Source organism: Castor canadensis, chromosome 7 (genome assembly GCF_047511655.1).
Source record: "Castor canadensis chromosome 7, mCasCan1.hap1v2, whole genome shotgun sequence".
NCBI classification, from domain to species: Eukaryota; Metazoa; Chordata; class Mammalia; order Rodentia; family Castoridae; genus Castor; species Castor canadensis.
Window position 1 is genome coordinate 120,852,108 of NC_133392.1, and position 18,872 is coordinate 120,870,979.

General features: G+C 45.1%; 1 protein-coding gene across 1 annotated transcript in view; it reads left to right on the forward strand.

Moving 5' to 3' along the window:
* The first annotated feature begins 12,742 nt into the window (after positions 1 to 12,742).
* The window catches only part of Slc1a7 (solute carrier family 1 member 7), a 45,000-nt gene continuing 38,870 nt past the window's right edge, over positions 12,743 to 18,872 (forward strand). The window contains exon 1 of the mRNA XM_074080103.1: positions 12,743 to 12,877. Coding sequence (XP_073936204.1) covers positions 12,743 to 12,877 — 135 coding nt within the window. The remainder of the gene's footprint in view (positions 12,878 to 18,872) is intronic.

Consider the following 18,872-nt stretch of genomic DNA (forward strand, 5'->3'; position numbering starts at 1 on the left):
CAAAATGGACTGGAAGTGTGACTCAAGCAGTAGAATGCCTGTTTTACAAGCATAAAGTCCTGAGTTCAAACCTCAGTCCTATAAAAAAAATAAACAAATAAAATACAATAGCATAAAAAGAAGGTATATAGGAATAGTTTTTTTAAAATATATTCAAAACTTTTATGGGGAAAATAAGAAAACTATATAAATAAGATCTAAATAAATGGAATGATATGCCATATTCATGAACTGGAAAATTCAATATCATAAAGTTATCCAATTTCTCAAATTGATACATAAATTCCATATAAGTACAATAGAAATCACATTTCCTTCTGGATCTTGATCATTTTTGTAATCTTTTTTTAAGGATCAATACATTCCTGAAGAAGGAGAAAAAGATGGAGGGACTTGCCTGGCAAAGTATTAAAACTTACCATAAGCCAGGCATGGTGCCACATGCCCATAATTCCAGCACTTGGGAGGCTGAAGTAAGAGGATCACGAGTTCAAGGCCAGCCTGGGCTACACAGTGACACCCTGTCTTAACAAAAAATTGTCATAAAGCTTATGACAATCAAGACAGACTGATATGGACAAAGGTATAGACTAATCAGAAACAGACCCAAACGCATACAAACTTGATTTTATTTCAGAGCAGCTATTTTAGTTCAAGGTGAAAGGATTTTTCACCTTTTTTCCACATTTTTCAATGTGTGGTGGTGGAACAATTAGTTAACTTTAAGGAAAATATGACATTAGACTCTAACAAAAGAAAAGTAAAAGTATACAGCTCTTAGAAATTTGCATAGATGAGTAACTTCATTACAGTGGGGAAGGTTTTTTGTTGTTTTGTTTTTGTTTCTTTTTGTTTTTGTGGTATTGAGGATTAAAGTCAGGGCCTCATGCATGGTTGGCAAGTGTTGTACCACTGAGCTACATCCCCAGCTGGGTTTTTAAAACAAGACACAAAGAGACAAATCCTAAAGGAAAAGATGGATACACTCACTTACATCAAAAGTTAATAACTTCTGTTTCTCTAAAAACATCAGAGATAAGTTATAAGCGGGAAACACATCTAAAGGTAGTTAATATCCAGATTATACAGAGAATATCTGCAAGTCAATAAGAAAAGGCAAACAACCCAATTAAAAATGAATAAAAGAAACGAATAGCAATTTCACCAAAGAGGAGACACAGATGGTTCACAAATATATTAAAATGTATTCAATCCTAGTAAGCAGGAAAATACCCAGCGGAACAGCATTTCAAACTGACCAGATTGGCAAGAGTTAATAATTAATCAGCACTAAATGTAGGTACCGTGTGGAGCCTGGAAACTTTCGTACTTGTGAATGAGTCCATCACTTGGTAAGACTAATTTGGAACACAGTTGGCATTACCTGGTAAAGTTGAACATTCCTATGACATATAAGTCATTCCATCATTACGTACAGGACTTGGGAAGACTCTTGCATGTGTAATTCATATTCAAGAGTGTTGGCCAGGTGCAGTAGTGCACATCTGTAATCCCAGCTATGAGGAGGTGTGAGTAAGAGGATCATGGTCCATGGCCAATCCCAGGCAAAAATGTGAGAACCTATCTGAAAAATAATTAAAGAAAACAAAGGGGGCTAAGAGGTATGGATCAAGAGGTACAGTGCTTGCCTAATAAGTGTGAAGCCCTGAGTTCAAACCTCAGTATCACATAAAAAGAGAGAGTATAGCAGTATTATTATTCCAAAAACTGGAAAAAGACCAAATGTTCATCAATAATAGATGATGAGTCTTATTTTGTTCATATCACAGAACACTACATAGCAGAGAAAAAATGAATTATAGCTACATCCAATGACACTGATAATCTCAAGAGTGTGATGTTGAAGGAAAAAGATTCAATTGACATAAGTTCAAAACTATGCAAAACTAAGCAATGTATTAAAGCCAGCAAAACGGTGAAATGATGAAACACAAATTTTGGCATACTGGTTGATTTGTGGGGGAGAAGGGAAAGTATGGGATTTGAACTCAGAGTTTTGCACTTGCAAAGCAGGCGCTCTACCACCTGAGCCACAGCTCCAGTCCATTTTGCTGTGGTTATTTTGGAGATGGGGTCTTGTGAACTATTTCCCCAGACTGGCCTCAAGCCTCCATCCTCTCGAACTCAGCCTCCCAAGTAGCTAGCACTTCAGGCATGAACCAATGGCGCCTGGCTCACAGTGGTTGATTTTTGAGGGAAGAAAAGCAATACAATTAAAACTCCTCTTTTAAATAAATAATCAGCACACGAGATAGTTATAAGCTACATTCTTAATTTTAGCCTCCCTAGGTTGTATTGGTCATAGCTTTGGGCCAAGGGAAGCCCACAGCCCTCTATCAAGGCCAAACTGTCCTTATAGGAAAGCATTTAGAAGCTGCCGGGAGCCAGAAAGCAGAGCCAACCTTAACACTCCCAATAGGCACCAGCCCCTGACCTTGACCTCTTGACTCCTGAGCTAATGGCTAATGAGTCTTAGCACTATTGCCCAAATTCTCTTACTCAAGTGCCACATTCTCCAACCATTAACCAGTCAGTCAATGCATGACTGAGCCCTGGACCTTGTTACAGTTCAGAGCCAGCTCACTTTCTGACCTTGGGTAAGTCAGTCGCCTTCCTTTGAAACTTCTCCTCCCTCCTCTGTTAAACATTGCTTGGTCTCCATCAGAACTTGACACTTTTAAACACATGGCCTCTTCGGAAGAACAGAGAGGGGTCACACTCCTCAGAGATTGCAATGTGGTGTCTACACAGGAACATTCTCTTCTTCCCCTACGTTGGCAGTTTTCTCAGCTGGCGAAGTTAGGTTGAAACAGCTCCACTGGTCCAGAAGCTTTAGTTAAGTTGTGTTCTGTGCTTCGTGGAGTGAAAAAAGACAGAAAGTGTGTTATTTTGCAGAAATAAAATTAGGGGCACTCCCTTCTTCCCAGAGCAGAGAAGCCCTTCTCTGTATGACCAGTCTGTGGTTGTGCCCAGTGCTGCTGTCTGGTGTGGGTGGGTGTCTGAGGAGGCCCAAGAGGGAAGTCCAGGGAGCTGCTCACCTGGCCCCTCTCTCTCGCCCTGGGAAGGCTCATGCGTGGCTTGGTGCCTCTGTAGATCCATTTTTTAGCAGGGCTCTGACTGAAGGGCTCCACCAACTAGCAATCTTTGCCATTCTTCTTGCAGGACCAGTCTGGTGGCCAGTTCTCTGCAAGATTTTCCTCAGTGTGGTCCAGATGAGAGTTCCGCATGGCTACTACCCCATCCCAGCTCCTTGGAGATAAACGCACACTGTGAAAGGGAGGGTCTGGAAAGATCACTGGAGGTCTGTGTCTAGTCTCCTCCCCTCCTCCTGTCCTATAAGAACTTCTGCTATATGTCTCCAAGATGTCACCTAGCTTTTGTGTTCTTCTCTAGAAACAAGGAGCTCATCACCTTCAGAGGTTCCTTTTCCATCCTTAACTTTCACTGGTTATCAGACTCCAAAGTGTTGGTGAGTTAGGTATCACAGAGAGTGACATAGGGTGAATGAACTTTTAAGAAATTGCTTTTTTGAGGAAGAATTGACTTAAGTGGGATTGTATCCAATTAAAAAGCTTCTGTACAGAAAAGTGAGGGGACAGCCTACAGAGTATCTGTTGTTATCCAACAAGAGATAAATATCCAGGATATCAAAAAGAACTTAAAAAAATAAACATGAGCATAACAAATAATCTAAACAATAAATGGGTAAATGAACTGAACAGACACTTGTCAAATGAAGAAATAAAAATGGCCAATGAATACATGAAAGATTTTCAATATCCTTAGCCATCAGTGAAAGGCAGATCAAAACTACATTGAGCTGAAGGTGTGGCTCAAGTAGTAGAGTGCCTGCCTACCAAGGGCAAAACCCTGAGTTCAAACCCTAGTACATACTAAAACACCAAAGACGAAAAACAAAACCCCTGCACTGAGATATCCTACCATACCCCAGACACACTGACTGTCATCAAGGGAACAAGTAACAACAAATGCTGGCAAGGATGGGGCAGAGGTGGAGTTTTGAACTCAAGGCTTTGTGCTCTACCACTTGAGTTATTTTGCAGTAGGATCTCTAGTTTTTGCCTAGGCCTCCTAAGTAGTTGGGACTATAAGTGTGAGCCATCTTGCCTGGCCTTGGGATAAAAGAAATCTTAATTCACTGCTGGTGAGAATGTAAATTAATCCAGCCACTATGGAAATATGTATGTAGGTTTCTCAAAAAATTAAAAATAGAACTTCCATATGATCCAGCTAAACCACTTCTGGGTATATAGCCAAATCAATCAGAGTTGACTTCAATGTTTATTGCCGCACTGTTTTTACTCAGCAATTAAGAATGATGTCATTTGGTAGAAAATGGATAGAACTGGAGATCATCACGTTAAGTGGAATAAGCCAGCCCCGTGAAAACAAGCATCACGTTTTCTCTCATTGTGAAAGCTAGGCGGAAACAAAAACAAAAAACCAGCAATCTAACCCCCTCCGCATACACACAACCCCCCAAAGTAGAAGGAGGGAGGGGATGGGAAAAGGAGAAAGGGGAGAGAGGATAAGAGGGAGGGACTAGAGGGAGTGATGTGATCAAAGTGATTATATGCATGTGTGGAGATGTTATGCTAAAACCCCTTACCATGTACAATTTAATATACACCAATTCAAAAAAAAGAAAGAAAGAAATTGCTCTTTTGGCTTAAGCTTTCTCAGTTGGGGGTCTCTGTATCTGGCAACCATGTTCTGAGCGGTTACCATGTGCCAAGCTCTGTATTAGTTCTTTCTCATGTAAGATTCTGTTTAAATTTCCCAAGACCCTGGGAGTTAGGTGTTCTCCTTTCATAGATGAAGAAACTGAGACTTGGAGTAGTGAGGGGTAAAGGTCACATTGTTAGTTAATGGCAGGGCTGAGATTTAAATCCAGGTCTGTCTGAGACCAAAGCCCAGGTGCTTGACCACTGTGCTTTCCAGCTTGCAGCCTTTGTAATGCCATGATGTCAGCAGCCACCTTTGAGTGGAGGAAGCTGAGGCCCTGGGAGGTTAAATGATATCCCGAGAATATTCAGCAGTGTCAAAACAGGAAACTAGTCTTTGTCTTTTGACTCATTCACCCTCTGCGAGGAGCCTCTGTGCTTTGGCTCACTCTCATCATTACTTTTTCCAGAAGCCAAGGCTGAGTTCATTGTCTATTCAATTCTTTAATCTGATTCCCTAACATCTGGGATCATAATTCTCCAAGATCTGTCTTTCCCCAGTCACTGGCCACTGTGTCTCTGCAGAGAGCTGTCCAGTGTCCCTCAACCTATCTCCCCATTCAGCAGCTACTGACCTCAGCAAGTATCTAACAGCCAGAGACAACAGGTGGTATGAGCCAGGTTGCACCCAGTCTACCTGGTGACTGCTCTCTGGGTAGGAGGCAGTGACACACTGTGTACCAGAAAGGAGACAGGGACTGCAGAGTGGCGTCTGGTGGGAATGGTTTCCTTAAGGGATATTTCAACACTTAGGGAGGAACAAAGAGGGAGGGGAAGACCTTGTGTTCCTGACTTGGCTGCCAGACTCCTTTCCCTCTAGGCCTCAGACAGCGGACCAGACTATCTCTAGGCTCCCTGTAGTATTTAAGTCTGGCTTTTGAACACTGGTTCCCCAACTTGGTGGCCCAAACAAGTGAGAAGTGGTGGACTGAGAACGGGTAAGAAATTACCCTGAGCAAAGTCTGTTTTGTGCCCACTGTGAGTGGGACCTCAGGTGCCTGCTGCCATAAAGAGGAGAGGCAATCAAGGAGTCTGATCCCAAGTTCTGAAGTAGCCTATGGGAGATAAGATGTTAAGCATTATATATAAGAAAGACAAGGTTTAATTAAAGCAAGCTTTGCCCTGAATTGAGTGGCTAGGAAATGCAGTGGATATTTTGCTGTCCACCCAGTGTATCCATTTTTCTAACTGCCACAACACACAGAAACAGAATAGAAGCAGCCATGTCAAATAGTAGAAACTTGCCCTGTGCTCTCCTGGCTGCAGATGATTGATCTAAGCTGGACCAATGAAAACCTTCCCTGAGAATTGTGGAACTGGAGTGAAACAGAACTGGTGGCCATGTTTCCTCCATATGAACCAAGGCAGCAGTAGAAACTGGTCCAATAGAGAAAGAATAATGTAATCCAAACATCACCACCAAATGAAAGCTCTGTGAGAGAAGGGATTGTTGTCTACTTCTATTTACAGATGCTGCTTTTTAAAAATTTTTTTGGCAGTACTGGGGTTTGAACTCAGGGCCTTGCACTTGATAACCAGGCACTCCACCACTTGAGGCACTCTGCTAGCCCCAGATGCTTCTTGACTTAAAATGGGGTTATGTCCTAATAAAATCATCATAAGTTGAAAATATCCTAAGTCATTGCACTGATAAATTCATTGTAAAGTCAAAAAATTCTAAGTTAAGTCAAACCATGGTAAGACCAGATGCCCCTCACTTTACAATGTTACATCCTAAGAAACCATGAAAAGTCATAAGTTAAGCCATCATAAACTGGAGACCATCTGCATTACAGTATGCCCATGTCTAGAATATGGCTGACACATAGTAATACGATGATAATAATGAATGAAGAATGTATGAGTGGCTGAGGGTCACAGAAGGGAGGACTGGTGAAAGGGGGGTCCTAGCCATCAAGCCCCTAGTGAAGATGGCCTTTAGCTCAGTTTCACCTTGCCCGTGGGTTCTGTGAGACCCTCTCCTGCCCAGGACAGGTTTCACCAGTACCTGACCAGTGCAGTAGCACAGGGCCCTGCACCCAGAAGGGCCCCATGCTTGGCTTAATACTCTGCTGTCACCATATCTCAGTCCTTCATAATCTTGTCTTTGAACTTGTGTTTTATAAGCAAAGCAAGATTGTACAGTGGAGCCTGCCTGAGCACATGTCCACCGCTGGTCCTGGCCACTCCATTCTCCTGCAGTGTGCACGTCATGGGTACAGAATTCTGGCCAAATGCTGAAGCGTGGGGTTCAGCAAGACTCCAAGCAGGTTGAAGGCAAGCATGCTACATCTCAACTGAGCAAGCAGAGTTGCTGATGGCCATGAGACGCCCCACCTTCTTCAAATCAGAACTCACTCTGAACACAGAAAGAAGGGAATGGCGGTCTAAGAAACACAAACGTCCAGGGAAACTGACAGCCTTCCTAACTCATGTGCCTTTTCTGTAGTAGCAGAACCACTTACAGTGAAAATGATGCCATAGACGGAAAGAGCAGCAGCAGCCTCCCCTTCTCCTTTCAATCCTTCCTTACTCCTCAGTAGCTAAAGGTAGAGAGCATGGGTAGAGTGAAATAAAAACAGCAGAGTAATTTTTGTGCAGCATTTCCACTGTTTGGTAAAAATAAAATACAAGAACCAGCCATGGACTGACGAATGGATTAAGAAAATGTGGTATCTATACACAATGGAATTTTATGCAGCCATGAAGAAGAACGAAATGTTATCATTCGCTGGTAAATGGATGGAATTGGAGAACATCATTCTGAGTGAGGTTAGCCTGGCCCAAAAGACCAAAAATCGTATGTTCTCCCTCATATGTGGACATTAGATCAAGGGCAAACACAACAAGGGGATTGGACTATGAGCACATGATAAAAGCGAGAGCACACAAGGGAGGGGTGAGGATAGGTAAGACACCTAAAAAACTAGCTAGCATTTGTTGCCCTTAACGCAGAGAAACTAAAGCAGATACCTTAAAAGCAACTGAGGCCAATAGGAAAAGGGGACCAGGAACTAGAGAAAAGGTTAGATCAAAAAGAATTAACCTAGAAGGTAACACCCACGCACAGGAAATCAATGTGAGTCAATGCCCTGTATAGCTATCCTTATCTCAACCAGCAAAAACCCTTGTTCCTTCCTATTATTGCTTATACTCTCTCTACAACAAAATTAGAAATAAGGGCAAAACAGTTTCTGCTGGGTATTGAGGGGGGGGGAAGGGAGGGGGTGGGGGCAGGGGGGAGAAATGAACCAAGCCTTGTATGCACATATGAATAATAAAAGAAAAATGAAAAAAAAAAAAGCCTGGTTTTTCACAATATAAAGAGCAACACTAAAATTGATGCTAATAATTTAATTTTAAAATTTTCATTTACTTAAGAATGACATTAAATAGCAAATAAAAAACTCCATGATAAGTTGAAAGGCTGTGTGTTTTAATGCCTTCAATACACATTTTCCTGCTTTGTAAACAAAGACACACTGGACTGTGTCTACACATATCCATTTGCCACAGGGCCCTCAAATTCTGTAGTCAGCCCTGCTCAGAAATCCCTTTTTACCTCTGCCAACTTGATTTAAATTCCTTTGACTTGCTAACAAGGGTCCTAACCAATATGGAAACTTCGTTTGAACTTGCTGGGGGTTTTAATTTTATCCTTTACTCCAACCTACATTCTTCAATGAGAGGAAATGTGAACAATGCAAGGGCCCTGGGCTTTTACAGATACAGAGAAAGGGCTCAGAGAGATTCATTAATGTAGCCAAAGGCACACAGCTTCCCAGAGTTGCTGAGATTTGAATTTATCTCAGTGCTGCTGTGACCATGGAAATGATCTGTGACTGCACAGTCCTGTATGGTGGCCAGTAGCCCCATGTGGCTACTGAGCCCTCGAAATGTGACTGGTGCCACCAAGGATGAAGTTTTATACTTTTAAATTTTTACTTAATTTAGTGATTTGGGATTGGACTGCACAGATCTGGAACCTGGTAATCACAACATTTGGGATTGATCTGGTGAGTTGGTGGGGGGAGGCCGCTGGCTGGCTTCCCTGTAACATGGATCCTTCCTGGTGAGTGTGTATGAAGGAGCTGGAGCACCCAGATCGGGCCTGGCAGGTAGTAAGTGCGCGGCAAAGAGCAGCTGTGGGGTCTCGTAGGCACTCAGGCCAGACATCAGAACGTGACACTCTGGACAGGAGGGACAAGAAGAGGGTAAAACTGGCCCCTGTGTGAACCTGCCAGAGTCACCTTCCTCCACACTCTGAGGCAAACGTGGGAAAGGAGCAGCCAGCGTGGAGGTCACAGCAGCCCCGGTGACTAAGCTCACAGGAATCTCCAGCCACTGGCTGCATGCGCCCACAGCACCCTTCCCGGAAGGGCCCAGCCCCTGGCGACTGGGGAGGTGGTCAGTGGAGGAGACTAAGGCGCCTCTGGTATGTCTGGAGAACAGCCAGCAAACCCAGAGCTGTCCTCACCACCACCCCAGCTGCAGCTCAGACAGCTCAACCTAAACACTCTGTGACACCTGGTGGGACCTGCTCCTGGATCCCCAGACTCTGTCCCCCACCTTTGTCAGGGCCCCTCTTCTGGAGCAGACTCCCCTCTTGCTAACCCCTTGCTCAATACCCTCTCTGGCTTCCTGAGGTCTCCTGGGAAGCCTCCCTGCAGCCACCTCTCAGCCTGAGTGGCCCCCCACCGGCAGGCAAGGCCACCCCTGCAACCCCAAAAGCCTGCGTGAACAATGTGAGCAGCATCTGTGGTGGGTGCCTGGGGATCACTCAGACAGCACACCCTTGCCCGCATCTCTACTACCCCCTGCCCCATTTCAGCTGCTCTGGAGGACAACCCCTTGCACTTTGAGGTGCCCTCAAACACCCAACGACCAAATACCCTCCATCCAAGTTTTCACTGATACGGTAACAAACCTGTATTTCATTCCCAGAGACCATGATGCACTTGTCAGAGCTACTTACAAAGGAACTGGGGTTCATTGCTGGTGGTTACCATGGAAAGGCCCATGTCAGGAGGAGGAAAAAGGAGGGGCGTGAGTCTGGGGTAGTCAGGGAGGGCTTCAAGGAAGAGGAGCATCTGACCTGCGATTTTAATGACAATAAAGGACAGCCTAGGCAGAGGGAGTAGCATGGGCAAAGTGTGGAAGGCTGGGAAAGGATGTCGCCTTCGAGGAACTTAAATTTGGTTGGTGTCACAGACACCTGGGGTGTGGACAGGAAAGCGGTGCTGGAGAGGTGAGAGAAAGTGACTCCCTGAGGACCTTGGCTTCCTTGCTGAGGGCCCTGGACCCCACCCTAGAGGCTGGCGTGTCATGTGTGCCCCAAGCCCCAGACCTAGGCCATGCCCTGCTCCAAAGGCAAGGCTGGTGTCCACCCTTGGAGCTGTCCTCCAACATGTGCTGCTGTTGTCAAGGCGCTTCTAGAACAAACCACACCTGCCCATGGTACCTGCAGGGCACCAGGCAGTGCCCTAAGCACTTCTCAGGCATTGCCGAGTCTGCCCACATTACTCCTGTCTTACCCCTAGTTTTACAACAGGTTAAGGAATCTGTCCAAGATCCTACAGCTGGTAAGTGCAGAGCTAGGATTTTAACTCCAGAAACATGACTTTGAGCTGTCCTGATATAAGGAAGTGGCTTGACTTTGTCTCACCAGCATTTCCTAAACTCGTTTTTTATATAATTATGGGAAAGATTTTTTGCATGTCTAGTAACGTTGTGAATGACGATGGTTCTGTGGGCATTGGTGAGCTAGTAAAGTGTTCTGATTCAGAGTTTTGTAATTTAATTCACAAATATCCTTAGTCAACTTATCAGTCATTCGCACATTGGCATGGGATAGTCCATTTTTCGTGTAAGTTCCCAGAGGGAAGGTGTTGTGACTGATTGACTACTGTGTGCCAGTACCCAGGAAAGATGGCACAGAGTGGTGCTATGAGGACATTTGCTTGAATGAGTTGTGGCTTCCTTGTTGAGGACGGTGGGGGCAATAGAAAGACGGACCTGGAGTCCTAGTAGTTAGGCAGGTTGTCAGGTGGTGAAAGGGTCAAAGTGTGGGGGACGGGGGTCAGCGGCTGGGGTGAGGACATTCTGAGAATTAGTCTTGGAGTTAGAAGGGAAAACAAGTCTCACCTGCTTCACAGTCCCGCTAAAGGAAAGGCCTTGATCTTGATCGAAACCCAAATCCAAGCATGAACTCTGAATATCTCTTGTAGGTGACAGCTAACCACCTGATTAATTGGAAAACGAGGCAGAGTTGAAGGTGATATAGGGAACTTTTGGTTTTAAGAGTCAGTGAAGAAAAACAATCTCCCAGACTTAAGGCACCTCTTTCCCCACCTCCTCCCACCTTCCAAGCTGCTGAAAAGAGCAGGATGTCGAACGGAAGTCTCTGAGAAGGCACCTAGCCCATTCTCTCACTCTGAAAAAGACAAGACTGAGGCTCAGGGAGAGCAAGGGCACAAACTAGTCCGAGTATCTCTTCCTAGTTCAAAACTCTGTCCATGGCTTCAGGGCCTGTGCCCCAGTCCCTCTGTGCCTCCACCTGTAGTTCTTCAGCCCTGTCTCCTCCATCCTCCACCTTTCCCCTTGTCAGGAGGAGGCAACCCCTGCATCCCCACACCTGTCACTTCCCCACCTCCACCACAGAGTGCTCCCTGCTGCCGCCTGACTGTCCCTAATGGGATTACAGATGCATCAGACAGGGTTAATTCCCTCTGGCTTTAAAGGGCAGACCAGGCCATAAGAAATAGCACAAAGAAAACCTGCCCCCAAAACACTGGTGATCCTAGCAGCCCTGTTCCGTCTGCAAGCTAGAGTTCACCACTACTTTCATGAATATTCTCTGGGTGAAATTTTGGACCAGCCCTAAGGAAGCAGATACTATTATTACCTCTCTTTTATGGCTGGGGAAACTCAGGACGGTAAGATGAAATGAGTTGTCTAGGATCACACAGCTAGTCAGTAGCAGAGTTGAGTCTTGAATGCAAATGTCCTCTTTAAAAATGATAGGCAGTGAACGCCCCCGGAGCCAGTCAGCCTCAGGCTTAAAGCTGGGCCACAAAACTCCAGCTTACATTATCCACCATACTAAGTGCCCCTGGCCCCACCCAGGGACCTGACCATGGGTGGAAACCAAACCCTATTCTGCCACTGCCAGCTCTGCTATGGGGGAGGCAGAGATTGGGAGGATGGCGATTTGAGGATGGCCCAGGCAAACAGTTAGCAAGACCCCATCTCAACTAATAGCTGGGCACAGTAGTATGAGTCTATCATCCCAGCTACATGAGAAGCAAAAAATAAGAGGGTGGAAGACCAAGCTGGTCCAGACATATATTCAAGACCCCGTTTGAAAACACCTACAGCAGTGAGAGCTGGGGGAGTGGCTCAAGTGATAGAGCACCTGCCTTGCAAGCACAAGGCCCTGAGTTCAAACTCCAGTACCACCAAAAATAAGGAAACAAATAGTACTCACTCCTTGGGATTGGTACCAGGATGAAATATGCTAATATAAGCAGCCACCTGGCACACAGTAAAACTTTATTAAGGTTTGCAGTTACTGGTATCTTACTGTCCTACTTTCACTTCTTTCCAGAATAAAACAGGGATAAAAGTCAAACCAACCAAGTAGATGCTCCTCTTCTTCCTCCCATCAGCGTCTGGTCCCCTGCCCTGTTCAAGATGAGCACTTAGCTTTGAAAGCTGAATTTCCAGACCATGTGGCCTGCTCTAATTTCCCAGGCCCTAATCTGCTCCCAGCTCCTAAATATGTAGTTGGTAATAGGATTGCAGCATTCCTCTGGGGCAGCCGCATAGGCCATGGCCGTGGGACTGGCGATTGGCACTCAGTGACTCTGCCCACCTGCGTTCAGAGGAGCTGGCAGCCCCAGACCAGGCCTCGTGCCCCAGCCAGCCTCTCATGCATGGAATGGTGCTGTGCCCCGTGCCAGTAGGCCTGGCTCACTATGGTGCTGGGTGCCATCCTAGTGCGAGGGAGGGCTGTGTGCAGGCAAAACGGTCTGCTCATCCTGTCTGTTCTCTCTGTCATTGTGGGCTGCCTCCTCGGCTTCTTCCTAAGGACCCGGCGCCTCTCACCACAGGTCAGTCACTGGAGCCCCTTAGGGTGCTGGTCAGCAGGGATGTGTGGGCCTTGTGACATAACAATGGGTGAGTCATGTTGCTTTTCTCGGTCCCAGTTTTCTCATCTGTAACAAGGGTGACAAATGCTTGGCAGGAGTAGAGTGAGACACCAATAAAATGGCTGGGGCATGGCCAGGTGATCTCCACAGGAAAACCACAGCAGAGCTGTGGAGGAGGAGAGAGGGGTCTTCAGAGAATGCCTCCTACAGGCAGCTCATGTGACCAGAGGTTCGGGAAGGCAGGAACAGCAAGTGCGAGGAATAGGGGTGTAGAGGATTTAGGTTGAATGGACCAAGCCTTTTGTGGCTGCTGGGGTGTACAGTGGGGGTGAGGTCTGAAGCACAGGTGCCAGGAGGCTGGAAGGTCCCATCACCAGACATGAACTTGGGGCAGCCATGAGAGGCTTTTCACTGGAAGAGCAATATGGTCAGGTCGGTGTATTGGAGCCATCTGGGTGGGGCATAAAGAGGCCATGGGGTTGGGGGAAGGGAAACAACTGCTGGGTAAAGGTGTGACATTGGGATGAAAGGGACAGATAGGAGAACTGTACCCAACAAAGTTTAGGAGGCCACAGCTGACTGGAGGTGAGGTTGGGAGACCTGAGACTGAGGAGAGTAGGCTTCAGGTTTCCAGGCTGGAGAGCCTGCATGGCAAAGATGGGTCCTTTTCCCTCCTGGCCTCATCTCTGGAGAGAGGGGAGACATTCATAGGTTATTATACAAGGAATTATTCTGACACTTGCGCAAACAGTAAAGGAGACTTGATTCACGACTTCCGCCAGGTGTCAGGACTTCTCTCAGGAGAAATAGGACTCAACTTCACAAAGGCAACTGGGGAGTCATAGCCAGCAGAGGGAAGGGCCAGTGGACTGGGAAGAACTAAGAGGAGACATCAAGGGTGAGGAATTCTTGCTGAAGACAGGCCAGGGGGTCAATACTGAAACCAGGGAAATTTGCTCAGATGTTGAGGGGGATCCAGGATGAGGGGATTCTCACTCAACTGACTTAGCAGGACTGTTACAACCAGACCACACAGGCTGAAAAGGCCCAAGGACAAGGCCTTGTTGAACAGAAGGCCAAAGGAGCCCATCTACAGTTAGGTCAAGGAAAGAGCCTTTGTCAGTAGGCTCCTGGAAGATTCCCAGTCTTCCCAAAGCTCACTGATGCTTCATACTATCTCTACAGCTGGGGCTCCAGGTGTCAGACTCTCCTCCATTGAAAGGAAAATGCCTGTTTCCCAGAGCTGAGCAAGCCTGCTAGCTGCTGGCAGTTAAGCAGGGAGAAACAAGGACTCTGGAGGCACTGGAACCTGGCCTCCAACTCTGCTACCAGATGACTGGGCAAAACCCTCTCTCACTCCACTTCCTTATCTGTAAAATGGAGTGAGGGGCAATACACGTCTTCTAGAACTGTGTGAGGAGAGTGAAGGATCCGCCAGTGCCCTGTAGTAAGTGCTTGCTCAATGTGACTTCATCCTCCTCCCTGCTAGAGTCTTATGCACACCCCAAACCACTTCATATTCTGTACCTTCTAAAAGTCTTCCAGGCCTATGCACCTCTGAAATAACAGTTCTTCTCCATGCTCCCACCTGCACTGTAACCCAGCTGCTGGCTGCCTTGCTTCAGAGCTGGTTACGAAGGTGTCTGTTCCTCCAGTCTGTGAATTGCCAAGCAATTCATGGGTTTTCTTGAAACCACAAGTGAGCCTTGAACAGTGCAAGGCACAGAAAGAACCCTCAACATGTGCCGGATGAAGCTGACCACAGCACAAGTAATCCTCAGTCTTCTCTCTTTGATTTTCCTAGCAGCAAATATCTATTTCCTGTAGGAAGATTATTTTGTGAAAAAAAATTGGAATGCCTGTTACTAAGAGCCAAATTCATCTGGGGCCTTCTGTGCCAAGCTGCCTTCCCATCTGTTTGGACGTACAGAATGTGTTCCAGTCTGGATTAACCTCCCAGATAAGCTGAAGGGAGGATGTGAGCTCTTAGAAGAATGATTTGGGAGGAATTGGCTTTCTTAGTATCTTACTTTGAAGTCCGGGATTTCTCTATTTGATCTCTTTGCCTATGACTCAGACACCAAGTCTTTCTAATTGTGTAAACTTATGCAACAGGCAAAAATCATAAACAATTTGGAAAATGGTAGAATGTTCTGTTTATAAAAGGAACTCACAAAATTATATTATTTTATCTTTGGATATGAACACCTCATTAAAAAAATATAGACCATTTTGATAGGCAAGTGAACTAAACAGAACTTTCTCAAAAGAAGAAATTCAAATGGCCAAAAAATGCTCACCATCTCTAGCAATAAAGGAAATGCAAATTAAAACCACGCTAAGATTCCACCTCACCCCTGTTAGAATAGCCATCATCAGCAACGCCACCAACAACAGGTGTTGGTGAGGATGGGGGGGGAAAAGGAACCCTTTTACACTGCTGGTGGGAAAGCAAACTAGTACAACCACTCTGGAAAAAAATTTGGAGGCTACTTAAAAAGCTAAACATTGATCTACCATTTGATCCAGCCATACCACTCTTGGGGATATACCCCAAAGACTGTGACACGGGTTACTCCAGAGGCACCTGCACACCCATGTTTATTGTGGCACTATTCACAATAGCCAAGTTATGGAAACAGCCAAGATGCCCCACCACTGACGAATGGATTAAGAAAATGTGGTATTTATACACAATGGAATTTTATGCAGCCATGAAGAAGAATGAAATGTTATCATTCTCAAGTAAATGGATGGAACTGGAGAACATCATTCTGAGTGAGGTTAGCCTGGCCCAAAAGACCAAAAATCGTATGTTCTCCCTCATATGCAGACATTAGATCAAGGGCAAAACAACAAGGGATTGGACTTTGATCACATGATAAAGCAAGAGCACACTTGGGAGGTATGAGGATAGGTAAGATACCCAAAAAACTAGATAGCATTTGTTGTCCTCAATGCAGAGAAACTAAAGCAGATACCTTAAAAGCAACTGAGGCCAATAGGAGAAGGGGACCAGGAACTAGAGAAAAGGTTAGTTCGAGAAGAATTAAATTAGAAGGTAACACACATGCACAGGAAAGCAATGCAAGTCAACTCCCTGTATAGCTATCCTTATCTCAACTAGCAAAAGCCCTTGGTCCTTCCTATTATTGCTTATACTCTCTCTTCAACAAAATTAGAGATAAAGGCAAAATAGTTTCTGCCTAGTAGCGAGTGGGGGGGGGGAGGAAGACAGGGATGAGGGGGTTAGGGAGGGGGCAGGGGTAAGAGGGGAGAAATGACCCAAACATTGTATGCACATATGAATAAAAGAAAAAATAATAAAAAAATATAGACCATTTTGGAACTTCCAGTTAAACCCCAAAGAATTACTGTTGCATTCAGTTTTCTTTTCTTCCTGGAAGCCCACTAAAATTGTATCAATGGAATTTTGAAAGGCTATAAATCACCTAAAATAAAGAGAATATAAAGGGAAATAGTGGAGAAAGAAAGTTGAGAGACTACAACAAATCAGGCAATATGAGAAGTGGAAATCGCCTCATTTAGTAGAGGTGCGTGTGTGGGGGGGTGCATGAGCATGCGTGTAGTATGCTGGGGATTCAGCCCAGGGCTTTGTGCATTCTACACAAGACCTTTACCACTTGAGCCACACCCTCAGTGCTTTTGCTTTTAGTTTGATTTTCAGATAGGGTCTTGGGCTTTTGCCAAGGCTGGCCTCAGACTGAGATCCTCCTGTCTTCACCTCCCTAGTAGCTGGTATTACAGACCATGGCACCGCACCCAGCCGAAGCTACCATCTTCTAGCCATAGAAGTGAGTAGTGGGTGGTTTGTCTCGTAGAACTCCAGACGGGCTCTGATTTGGAAGGGCAAGGTGCTACACAAGGCAGAGGTGAGGCATGGAGCTGAAAGCAGGGACTTGGGCTGGAATTTTGAATCCCAGTAGTTAGAGCCCCAGGGCCCTTCCAGTTCATGTGTCAGAGGATTCCTCACTCTCTGGTCTCTACCTCCTCCCTGCCCAAGGAACCAGAGAAGCTTGAGTGGGATAGGAGGCCCACTGTGTGTAGCGGGGGCAAGGGTGGTGGTGAGGCACATGCTTCACATTAATCAGCAGACACCTGCACTCTGGGGGTGACACCCTCTGTAAGGCTTCAAGACTGCTGGCAGCTGGGCTTAGGGGCAGCTCACTCCCCAGACAAAAGGCCTGTTACTGAAGCTCAGAGGGAAGACCTCTGAATTCTGCTGAACAGGAGATTCCTCTACCCAACTCAATCCCAGTAACAAGGCCAGGTCATACCCATCACCAAGCCCCTTATCTGTGAGCAGAAAGGCAAAATCCCCAGAAATTTGAGGAAAGCTGTGAATGTGAAAGACAGAGACTAAACAAAGAGAAAGATCTCCAATGACACAGAAACCATGCAGGGAGTAGAAGAAAAATGTTTAAATCATTTCTTAAGGTCTTTGGAAATTTGAGAGATTTACAGTAGGTCCTTGGTATCCATGCTATATAGCCAAGGAGACCACCATCGAGAAAACACCATGCACGCTCAGGACACAGAGTTCGGTGCTGTAGCCAGAGTAGTTAGAACCCAGGGCTTGATTCATTTTTCCCGTAACACCATCCAACTTCTGCTAAAGACATGTCACCTTCAAACACATCTAAGATTTTCACTTTTACCTTGCTTTTAAGCACCATTTGTTTTTTGGGAGGCATATTTTCACAAAATTCAGGGAAGAGAAACTTGGTGGATCACACAATGATTTAAACACAACTAACAAGGACTGACTGAGAGCTTCTCCACATCAACTGAGCTGTGTAATGTGTGCATGGGAATTTAAATTTTTAAGTTTTGATATTTCTTTTGCCTCTTTAAGAAAATTATTGTTTTTGACTGTACTTGGTCAAAACCACATATAATAAATCCATGAATAAGGAAGGCTCATTATAGATATCATAAAACAGAATGTGGGAGCTGGGCTTGTCACTCAGTGGTAGAGCATGATGCCCTGGATTCAAGTCCTAGTGCCACAAAAACAAACACATAAACAAAAAGTCAGAATGAGATGCTGAAAAGATGGGATAATCAGAGAACAATGAGGCTTTGGAAATCAAAAACAGAAAAGCCATGAACGAAATGTCAATAGCTGGGATAGAGTTAGAAATCTCACAGCAAGCAAAACACTAAAATAGAAAAAGAAAAATATAAGAAAAGTAGAATGTCCAGTATCCAACTATCTAATAACAATTTTAAAGAAAACTAACAGAAAAAAATGGAGGAGGGAAATAATTTGTAAAGAACACAAGAAAATTTCTCAGAACTGAAAAGTAAGTACAATGTAAGAAAGGGAAAAAGGAAGGAAGAGAAGAAAGAAAAGAAGAGAGGAAGGAAGGAAAGGAGCGAGGGAGAAAGAGAAAAAAGAAGAGGAGAGGAAAGGAGAAGAAAAAGGAGAGGAGAGGAGAAAAAGGAAGGAAGACCATCTCATACTAAGGCATATCACCATGAAGTTATAGAAAAGTGTAAATAAACAGATGATTTCCCTCCTCCCCCTGCCCCCCATACTGGAGTTTGAACCCAGGGCCTTGGGCATGCTAGGTAAGCACTCTATCACCTGAGCCATGCCTCCAAACCCACATGATCTTTGAATCCCAAAGGACTGAAACAGGACTCATGTAAGGAATAGGAAATACCAATGGCATCGAACACCTTAAGCAATACTGGAAGTTAAAGAAAAAGAAGAGATCAAAATTGGAAATTGTTTTTCAACTAAGAATCTTACAACTAAGAATGACAGAATATTATCAGAGGAGAAGGTAGAACAAAGGCATTTTTCCTCATGTAAGGATTTAGATGTTTTCCTCCTACCATTTTTATCCTCAGGAAGCTACCAAGGGAGATGTTCCAGCACAACAAAGAAATAAACCTAGGAACCAAGGATCCAGGAAACAGGGGATTC